Raw genomic sequence first — 10829 nt, 5'->3', positions numbered from 1 at the left:
GGTGGGTGGTGTGTGGGGGGGGGGGGGGTGGGGGGGAGGTGTGTGTGGGGGGGGGGGTGTGGGGGGGGGGGGGTGGGTGGTGTTGGGGGGGGGGTGGGGGGAAGGTGTGTGTGGGGGGGGGGTGTGTGGGGGGGGGGGGGCGGGGTGGGGGGGGGTGGGTGGGAGGTGTGTGGGGGGGGGGGGTGGGTGGGAGGTGTGTGTGGGGGTGGGTGGGGGGGTGTGTGGGGGGTGGGTGGGGGTGGTGTGGGGGGTGGTTGGGGGTGTGTGTGGGGGGGGGTGGGTGGGAGGTGTGTGGGGTGTGTGTGTGGGGGGTGTGGGTGGGAGGTGTGTGGGGGGGGGTGGGTGGGTGGGAGGTGTGTGTGTGGGGGGTGTGGGTGGGAGGTGTGTGTGGGGGGGGGAGGTGTGTGTGGGGGGGGGAGGTGTGTGTGGATGGGGGGGGAGGTGTGTGGGGGGGGGTGGGTGGGAGGTGTGTGTGGGGGTGGGTGGGGGGGTGTGTGGGGTGGGGTGGGGGGTGGGAGGGGTATAAATGACTGCAGCACGACAGGGCACTGGTACAGGAGCAAGTGCCTAAGCTCTGGTCGCAGGATGACTGGCTGGATCGGGATCGGGGGGACAAATACCTTCATACAGGAGCTTGTGCGATGTTCTGATCCATCAAACCTTCATTCCGGATACGGATGTATACCTCCCTTTGCTTCTGTGACGGTGTGGCTCAGTGGGTCAGACGACCGTGGGTTCAAGTCCCACTCCAGAAACTTGGGCACAGAAATCTAACCCGGCACTCCCAGTGCAGTGCTGAGGGAGTGTCGGAGGGGCGGTACTGAGGGAGAGCCGCACTGTCGGAGGGGCAGTACTGAGGGAGTGTCGGAGGGGCGGTACTGAGGGAACGCTGCACTGTCGGAGGGGCAGTACTGAGGGAGCGTCGCACTGTCGGAGGGGCAGTGCTGAGGGAGCGCCGCACTGTCGGAGGGGCAGTACTGAGGGAGCGTCGCACTGTCGGAGGGGCGGTACTGAGGGAGCGCCGCACTGTCGGAGGGGCAGTACTGAGGGAGCGCCGCACTGTCGGAGGGGCGGTACTGAGGGAGCGCCGCACTGTCGGAGGGGCGGTACTGAGGGAGCGCCGCACTGTCGGAGAGGCGGTACTGAGGGAGAGCCGCACTGTCGGAGGGGCAGTACTGAGGGAGTGTCGGAGGGGCGGTACTGAGGGAACGCTGCACTGTCGGAGGGGCAGTACTGAGGGAGTGCCGCACTGTCGGAGGGGCGGTACTGAGGGAGCGCCGCACTGTCGGAGGGACAGTACTGAGGGAGCGCCGCACTGTCGGAGGGGGAGTACTGAGGGAGTGCCGCACTGTCGGAGGGGCGGTACTGAGGGAGCGCCGCACTGTCGGAGGGACAGTACTGAGGAAGCGCCGCACTGTCGGAGGGGGAGTACTGAGGGAGCGCCGCACTGTCGGAGGGGCAGTACTGAGGGAGTGCCGCACTGTCGGAGGGGCCGTCTCTCGGATGAGACATTAAACCGAGGCCCCGTCTGCCCCTCTCTGGTGGATGTAAAAGATCCCGGGGCCACTATTGGAAGAAGAGCAGGGGAGTTCTCCCCGGTGTCCTGGGGCCAATATTTATCCCTCAACCAACATCACTAAAACAGATGATCCGGGTCATTATCACATCGCTGTGTGTGGGAGCTTGCTGTGCGCAAATTGGCGTTTCCCACATTACAACAGTGAGCGCACTCCGATAGTACGCCATTGGCCGTGAGGCGCTTTGGGACGTCCGGTGATCGTGAAAGGCGCTATATAAATGCAAGTCTGTTTATCTGTATGTTTTATGGTTGGTGCTGTTGATATTGGGGTGGGGGGGGCCCGGGACCCTGCGGGGGCTCCTCGCTGTGTCGAGGGGGGAGTGTGAACATTGTAATGTTGCTGGTCTTTCCCCGCAGGTCCAACGTCTGTGGGCCTGGACTTCTCGTTGCCTGGCTTCGAACATGTTTATGGGATACCTGAGCACGCCGATACCCTCAAACTCAAGACCACCGAGTGAGTATCGCCCCCCGAGGATCACACACCTTTCTTGGTGCAGAACCACTGGGAATGAAACCCTGACCTGCCGTTGATTTTTAGCCCAGTGTCTGAATACTGTGCACTCCTGAGTTAGAGAGCGCGGCGTAAGTCGGCTTAGCGGTGACGTAGAGAACCCCCCTCGCTCACAAAGTGGTGGGTTCATGTCCCACTCCAGGGACTCGAGCGCATAATCCAGCACCCGTACTGAGGGAGTGCTGCACTGAGGGAGGGCGTACTGAGGGAGTGCCGCACTGTCGGAGGGGCAGTACTGAGGGAGTGCCGCACTGTCGGAGGGGCAGTACTGAGGGAGCGCCGCACTGTCGGAGGGGCAGTACTGAGGGAGCGCCGCACTGTCGGAGGGGCAGTACTGAGGGAGCGCCGCACTGTCGGAGGGGCAGTACTGAGGGAGCGCCGCACTGTCGGAGGGGCAGTACTGAGGGAGCGCCGCACTGTCGGAGGGGCAGTACTGAGGGAGGGCCGCACTGAGGGAGGGCAGTACTGAGGGAGCGCCGCACTGTCGGAGGGGCAGTACTGAGGGAGCGCCGCACTGTCGGAGGGGCAGTACTGAGGGAGAGCCGCACTGTCGGAGGGCCATCTTTCGGATAAGACATTAAACCGAGGCCCCGTCTGCCCTCTCGGGTGGATGTAAAAGATCCTGGGGCCACTATTGGAAGAAGAGCAGGGGGAGTTCTCCCCGGTGTCCTGGGGCCAATATTTATCCCTCGACCAACATCACTAAAACAGATGATCCGGGTCATTATCACATCGCTGTGTGTGGGAGCTTGCTGTGCGCAAATTGGCGTTTCCCACATTACAACAGTGAGCGCACTCCAAAAAAAGTACTTGATCGGCTGTGCGGCGCTGTGGGACGTCCCGGGGAGGGTGAAAGGTGTTTCTCTCTCTCTCTCTCTCCCTGACTGTAACCGTACTGCAATAAAGAACATCACGTGTAGAGGTGTTTGTGAGTGGGCGGCCCACTAGCGCAGTGTTTCCGATGCTCTGCACGCAAGTCATTCTGACTCGATGTCCCGTTTCCTTCCTCAGCGGCGGGGACCCATACCGGCTGTACAACCTGGATGTGTTCCAGTATGAGATATACAACCCCATGGCCCTGTACGGGGCCATCCCCCTGATGCTGGCCCACAATGCTCGCCGCACTCTGGGTATCTTCTGGCTCAACGCCGCTGAGACCTGGGTCGACATCAGCTCCAACACTGCGGGCAAGGTGGGTAAACCCCTCTCCCTTGTTACCGGACCCTCAGCACACTGTACATCGAGAGTCTCCCCCCCCCCCCCCCTCCCCCTCTCCCCCAGTCACCGGACCCTCAGCACGCTGCGTACATCGAGAGTCTCCTCCCCTCTCCCCCCCCCCCCCAGTCACCGGACCCTCAGCACGCTGCGTACATCGGGGGTCTCCCCCCCCCCCCTCCCCCAGTCACCGGACCCTCAGCACGCTGCGTACATCGAGAGTCTCCCCCCCCTCCCCCAGTCACTGGACCCTCAGCACGCTGCGTACATCGGGGGTCTCCTCCCCCCCTCCCCCAGTCACCGGACCCTCAGCACGCTGCGTACATCGAGAGTCTCTCCCCCCCCTCCCCCAGTCACCGGACCCTCAGCACGCTGCGTACATCGGGGGTCTCCCCCCCCCCCCTCCCCCAGTCACCGGACCCTCAGCACACTGCGTACATCGAGAGTCTCCCCCCCTCTCCCCCAGTCACCGGACCCTCAACACACTGTACATCGAGAATCTCTCCCTCTCTCCCCCAGTCCGAATATCTCGACAAGCTCGGTACAAGAAGCAAGATCCCACAGTGCGGGACACCGGAAGGGTGGGATGAAGGTACGATTAATTGGGATGTAGCAACAGGGTGATACCAGAAGAACATAAGAAATAGGAGCAGGAGTCGGCCATTCGGCCCCTCGAGCCTGCTCCGCCATTTAATACGTTCATGGCTGATCCGATCATGGACTCAGCTCCACTTCCCCGCCCGCTCCCCATAACCCTTATTGCCTTATCATTTAAGAAACTGTTAAATATATTCAATGTCCCAGCCTCCACAGCTCTCTGGGGCAGCGAATTCCACAGATTTACAACCCTCTGAGAGAAGAAATTCCTCCTCATCTCAGTTCTAAATGGGCGGCCCCTTATTCTAAGACCATGCCCCCAAGTTCTAGTCTCCCCCATCAGTGGAAACATCCTCTCTGCATCCACCTTGTCAATTATACGTTTCGATAAGATCACCTCTCATTCTTCTGAATTCCAATGAGTAGAGGCCCAACCTCCTCAACCTTTCCTCATAAGTCAACCCCCTCATCCCCGGAATCAACCGAGTGAACCTTCTCTGAACTGCCTCCAAAGCAAGTATATCCTTTTGTAAATATGGAAACCAAAACTGCACGCAGTACTCCAGGTGTGGCCTCACCAATACCAGACTTGGGTTTCCAAACCTGTAGCTGGTCAGGGGAGAGAACCTGAGGGGCAGGGGGCACATTGTTGGGGCTCTGGGAAAGGATGAGGTCAGTGCACAGACTCTCGCTTACTGCACGGGGAGCAGAAAGCGGCATGTATTTGGGGGGAAAGAAAGTTCATCGGATCACTGAGGGTACAAATAACAGGGAGGAGGATTGGTTCACCGTCCAGGCTGTGTGGGTCTTATCCCAACGGGGGCACATCCCTAACGGGGCTACAGACTCAGGACATGTTTACAAATCCCTCCATGGCCCCTCGCCCCCTCCCTGTCTCTGTAACCCCCTACACCTCTCCCTATCTCTGTAACCTCCTCCAGCCCCTACACCCCTCCCTATCTCTGTAACCTCCTCCAACCCTACATCCCTCCCTATCTCTGTAACCTCCTCCAGCCCCTACACCGCTCCCTATCTCTGTAACCTCCTCCAACCCTACATCCCTCCCTATCTCTGTAACCTCCTCCAGCCCCTACACCGCTCCCTATCTCTGTAACCTCCTCCAACCCTACATCCCTCCCTATCTCTGTAACCTCCTCCGCCCCTACACCCCTCCCTATCTCTGTAACCTCCTACACCCCTCCCTATCTCTGTAACCTCCTCCAGCCCCTACACCCCTCCCCATCTCTGTAACCTCCTCCAGCACTACACCCCTCCCTATCTCTAACCTCCTCCAGCCCTACACCCCTCCGAGATCTCTGCACTCCTCCAATTCTGGCCTCTTGCCCATCCCCCGATTCCCATCGCTCCACCATCGGTGGCCGTATCTTCTGTTGCCTGGGCCCCAAGCTCTGGAACTCCCTCCCTAAACCTCTCCGCCTCTCTCTCCTCCTCTAAGACGCTCCTTAAAACCGACCTCTGACCCAGCTTTTGCTCACCTGCGCTAATTTCTCCTTATGAGGCTTGGTGTCAAATTTTTATCGTATAACCCTCCTGTGAAGCACCTTGGGACGTTTCGCTACGTTAAAGGCGCTATATAAATACAGGTTGTTGTTACCAACACTGGCACAGGAGTCGGTCATTCAGCCCCTCGAGCCTGCTCCGCCTTTTAATGAAATCACGGCTGATCTGTATCTCGTCTCCATTTTCCCCGACTTTGCTTGTTAACCCTCGATACCCTCGCCCAACAAAAATCTATCGCCCTCCGTGTTGAAAGCTCCACTGCCAACGTCCACGGCCTTTTGTGGGGGGAGAATGTCACAATTCCAGTGCCCTTTGCACGTTACCCCTGAGTGCGAGGCGAAGATTGTGGGTGTGATGGGTCTCAGTGTTGGAGGAGAATGGGCCGGTCGGTGGCGATGGTGGAAGCTGAAGTATCGCTGGGTGAGGGGCAGCCCCACCCTGACTGACCCACCGATTACCCCCCCCACCCCCAGTGTAGTGCGGCCTCCTGTCCCCATCAGTTAGGAGGGGGGTGCTCAGTATCCCGAGAGCAAGGTTCAAAGGACGTTCTGTCGAGGGAGGGGGAGGTGCAGATATAATCCCCCCCAAGCCCCTCTCCCTCCCCCCCCGGCCCCGGCCCCCCCAGTGCAGGGACCGGAGCTGGTCAGTTGTGTCAGGGGAGGGGGAGGTGCAAATATAATCCCCCCCCGGCCCCCCCAGCCCCTCCCCCCCCCCCCGGGCCCCACCCTCCTCCCCTCCCCCCAGTGCTGGGACCGGAGCTGGTCAGTTGTGTCGGGGGAGGGGGAGGTGCAGATATAATCCCTCCCCCCAGCCCCTTCCCACAGCCCCTCCCCCCCCCCCCCCCCCCGGGCCCCACCCCCCTCCCCCCCCCCAGTGCTGGGACCGGAGCTGGTCAGTTGTGTCGGGGGAGGGGGAGGTGCAGATATAATCCCGCCCCCCGCCCCCGCCCCCCCCAGTGCTGGGACCGGAGCTGGCCAGTTGTGTCGGGGGAGGGGGAGGTGCAGATATAATCCCGGCCCCTCCGCCCCCCCCCAGTGCTGGGACCGGAGCTGGCCAGTTGTGTCGGGGGAGGGGGAGGTGCAGATATAATCCCCCCCGCCCCCCCCCCAGTGCTGGGACCGGAGCTGGCCAGTTGTGTCGGGGGAGGGGGAGGTGCAGATATAATCCCGGCCCCCGCCCCCGCCCCCCCCAGTGCTGGGACCGGAGCTGGCCAGTTGTGTCGGGGGAGGGGGAGGTGCAGATATAATCCCGCCCCCCCCGGCCCTGCCCCCCCCCAGTGCTGGGACCGGAGCTGGCCAGTTGTGTCGGGGGAGGGGGAGGTGCAGATATAATCCCGCCCCCGGCCCCCCCCCCCCAGTGCTGGGACCGGAGCTGGCCAGTTGTGTCGGGGGAGGGGGAGGTGCAGATATAATCCCCCCCCAGGCCCCCGCCCCCCCCAGTGCTGGGACCGGAGCTGGCCAGTTGTGTCGGGGGAGGGGGAGGTGCAGATATAATCCCGCCCCCGGCCCCCCCCCCAGTGCTGGGACCGGAGCTGGCCAGTTGTGTCGGGGGAGGGGGAGGTGCAGATATAATCCCTCCCCCAGCCCCTCTCCCTCCCCCCCCCCGGCCCCGCCCCCCCCCCCAGTGCTGGGACCGGAGCTGGCCAGTTGAGTTGTGCTCTTGTTGCTCACAGTGACCTCCCCAAGCCCGCTCTCTCCGCAGACCCTGTTCGGGAAGATGCTGGACTATGTGCAGGGGGCGAATGAGATTCCCCAGACCGACGTGCGCTGGATCTCAGAGAGCGGAATCATCGACGTCTTCGTGCTCCTCGGCCCCTCGCCGTTCGACATCTTCAAGCAGTACGCCTCACTGACCGGTACGTGGCCCGGGAGCAGGCCCGGGAGCAGGCGGGAATCCCGGCAGCCGGAATACCCTGGGGAGGGAGGAACGTACAATGTTCAGGGGACGTCACTCACAGGAACAGGAGGAGGCCATTCAGCCCCTCGAGCCTGTTACACAGGAACAGGAGGAGGCCATTCAGCCCCTCGAGCCTGTTACACAGGAACAGGAGGAGGCCATTCAGCCCCTCGAGCCTGTTACATTAGGAATAGGAGGAGGCCATTCAGCCCCTCGAGTCTGTTACACAGGAACAGGAGGAGGCCATTCAGCCCCTCGAGCCTGTTACATTAGGAATAGGAGGAGGCCATTCAGCCCCTCGAGCCTGTTACATTAGGAACAGGAGATGGCCATTCAGCCCCTCGAGCCTGTTACATTAGGAATAGGAGGAGGCCATTCAGCCCCTCGAGCCTGTTACACAGGAACAGGAGGAGGCCATTCAGCCTCTCGGGCCTGTTACATTAGGAACAGGAGGAGGCCATTCAGCCTCTCGGGCCTGTTACATTAGGAACAGGAGGAGGCCGTTCAGCCTCTCGGGCCTGTTACATTAGGAACAGGAGGAGACCCATTCAGTCCCTCGAGCCTGTTACACAGGAACAGGAGGAGGCCATTCAGCCCCTCGAGCCTGTTACATTAGGAACAGGAGGAGGCCATTCAGCCCCTCGAGCCTGTTACATTAGGAACAGGAGGAGGCCATTCAGCCTCTCGGGCCTGTTACACAGGAACAGGAGGAGGCCATTCAGCCCCTCGAGCCTGTTACATTAGGAACAGGAGGAGGCCATTCAGCCCCTTGAGCCTGTTACATTAGGAACAGGAGGAGGCCATTCAGCCCCTCGAGCCTGTTACATTAGGAACAGGAGGAGACCCATTCAGTCCCTCGAGCCTGTTACACAGGAACAGGAGGAGGCCATTCAGTCCCTCGAGCCTGTTACACAGGAACAGGAGGAGGCCATTCAGCCCCTCGAGCCTGTTACATTAGGAACAGGAGGAGGCCGTTCAGCCCCTCGAGCCTGTTACATTAGGAACAGGAGGAGGCCGTTCAGCCCCTCGAGCCTGTTACATTAGGAACAGGAGGAGGCCATTCAGCCCCTTGAGCCTGTTACATTAGGAACAGGAGGAGGCCATTCAGCCCCTCGAGCCTGTTACATTAGGAACAGGAGGAGACCCATTCAGTCCCTCGAGCCTGTTACACAGGAACAGGAGGAGGCCATTCAGCCCCTCGAGCCTGTTACACAGGAACAGGAGGAGGCCGTTCAGCCCCTCGAGCCTGTTACATTACTGTCGGAGGTGCTGTCTTTCAGATGAGACATTAACTGAGGTCCTCTCTGCCCTCTCGGGTGGATGTAAAAGATCCCGGGGCCACTATTTAGAAGAAGAGCAGGGGGAGTTCTCCCCGGTGTCCTGGGGCCAATATTTATCCTTCAATCAACACAACAACAAAAATGATTATCGGGTCATTATCACATTGCTGTGTGTGGGAGCTTGCTGTACGCAGTTGGCTGCCACATTACAACAGTGACTACACTCCAAAAAGTACTTCATTGGGTGTAAAGCGCTTTGAGATATCGTGAAAGGCGCTATATAAATGCAAGTCTCTCCCCCTCCCCAGGCACACAGGCCCTGCCCCCGCTCTTCGCCATCAGTTACCACCAGTGCCGCTGGAACTACAATGACGAAGATGATGTGCGGAGTGTGGACGCTGGCTTCGATGAGCAGGACATCCCCTACGACGTCATCTGGCTGGACATTGAGCACACGGACGGGAAGCGGTACTTCACCTGGGACCCCAACAAGTTCCCGAATCCCAAGGACATGCTGCAGAGTCTGGCTGCCAAGAAACGGAAGGTAAGGGAACAAAAAGCAGGGGAGGGAGGGAGATACTAACTTTCGTTGGATACTTTTGCCGCTTGTGGATCATTAACTCCGAGATTTCCCCCCCCCCCCCTGCCAGATGGTCAGTATTGTCGACCCCCACATTAAGATCGACAGCGGATACAAGATTCACAATGCCTTGCAATCCAAAAACCTCTACGTTAAGACCAAGGACGGCAGCGATTATGAAGGCTGGTGCTGGCCAGGTAATTGAGTATTCGCGGTAACCTCACCCAAGGAAGGGGATACTTACCATAGAGAGAGTGCCACAGAGGTTCACCAGACTGATTCCTGGGCTGGGGGTTGCTCTATAGGAGAGATCGGGCAGGCTAGGTGTATCTCCTCAAGAGGCGATCTCATTGGAACATAACAAAATTCTTACAGGGTAGATGCAGGGATGATGCTTTCGTGTTTAAGGAAATATATACTTTGCTTTGGAGGCTGTTCAGAGAAGGTTCACTCGGTTGATTCCGGGGATGAGGGGGTTGATTTATGAGGAAAGGTTGAGGAGGTTGGGCCTCTACTCATTGAAATTCAGAAGAATGAGAGGTGATCTTATCGAAACGTATAAGATAATGAGAGGGCACAACAGGATAGATGCAGAGAGGATTTCCCCTCGTGGGGGAGACTAGAACTAGGGGGCATAATCTCAGAATAAGGGGCCACCCATTTAAAACTGAGATGAGGAGGAGTTTCTTAGAGGGTTGTAAATCTGTAGAACTCTCTGCCCCAGAGAGCTGTGGAGGCTGGGTCATTGAATATATTTAAGGTGGAGTTAGACAGATTTTTGAGCGATAAGGGAGTGAAGGGTTATGTGGAGCGGGCGGGGAAGTGGAGCTGAGTCCATGATCGGATCAGCCACGATCGTATTAAATGGCGGAGCAGGCTCGAGGGGTCAAATGGCCGACTCCTGCTCCTGTTTCTGATGTTCTTGTGTTCCCCCCGGGCTGGGGAGTCTAGAACCAGGGCTCACAGTCTCAGGATAAGGGCTCGGCCATTTAGGACGGAGATGAGGAGGAATTTCTTCACTCAGAGGGGGGTGAATCTTTGGAATTCTCTGCCCCAGAGGGCTGTGGAGGCTCAGTCTGTGAGTATATTTGGGATCGAGAGATTTTTGGATATTACGGGAATCAAGGGTTCAGGCGGGAAAGTGGAGTTGAGGTCGAAGATCAGCCGTGATCTCATTGAATGACGGAGCAGGGCTCGAGGGGCCGAATGGCCCACTCCTGCCCCTAATTTTTATTTTCCATACCATTTCCGGTCGTGCTTTAAAGCTGTTTCCTCTTAAACTGTACCTTTTTAAGCTTTCCTGTTCACTCAGTCCCCAGGTGCTGGAGATCTGTACTTCAACTACACCTGCATTTATATAGTGCCTTTAACGTAGTAAAACGTCCCAGGCCGCTTCACAGGAGTGTTATCAGACGCACTCTGACCCCGAGCCACATAAGGAGATATTTGGACAGGCGACCAGAAGCTGGGTCAGAGGTCGGTTTTAAGGAGCGTCTTAAAGAGGAGAGAGAGGCGGAGAGGTTTAGGGAGGGAGTTCCAGAGCTTGGGGCCCAAGCAGCTGAAGGCACGGCCACCGATGGTGGAGCGATGGAAATCGGGGGATGGGCAAGAGGGCAGAATTGGAGGAACGCAGAGATCTCCGGGGGGGTT

At 59.0% G+C, this 10829-nt stretch overlaps 1 protein-coding gene across 1 annotated transcript in view; it reads left to right on the top strand.

Moving 5' to 3' along the window:
• Positions 1-10829, top strand: part of LOC139239318 (neutral alpha-glucosidase AB-like) — a 60549-nt gene that overhangs the window by 19270 nt on the left and 30450 nt on the right. Inside the window, exons 7-11 of the mRNA XM_070867989.1 lie at positions 1937-2033; positions 3102-3282; positions 7125-7278; positions 8908-9143; positions 9250-9376. Of these exons, the coding sequence (XP_070724090.1) occupies positions 1937-2033; positions 3102-3282; positions 7125-7278; positions 8908-9143; positions 9250-9376 (795 nt within the window). The remainder of the gene's footprint in view (positions 1-1936; positions 2034-3101; positions 3283-7124; positions 7279-8907; positions 9144-9249; positions 9377-10829) is intronic.

The sequence above is a fragment of the Pristiophorus japonicus genome, chromosome 27 (genome assembly GCF_044704955.1).
Source record: "Pristiophorus japonicus isolate sPriJap1 chromosome 27, sPriJap1.hap1, whole genome shotgun sequence".
Lineage (NCBI taxonomy): Eukaryota > Metazoa > Chordata > Chondrichthyes > Pristiophoridae > Pristiophorus > Pristiophorus japonicus.
The sequence above is the reverse complement of the archived record's forward strand: the minus strand, read 5'-3'. Positions and strand labels throughout refer to the sequence as shown.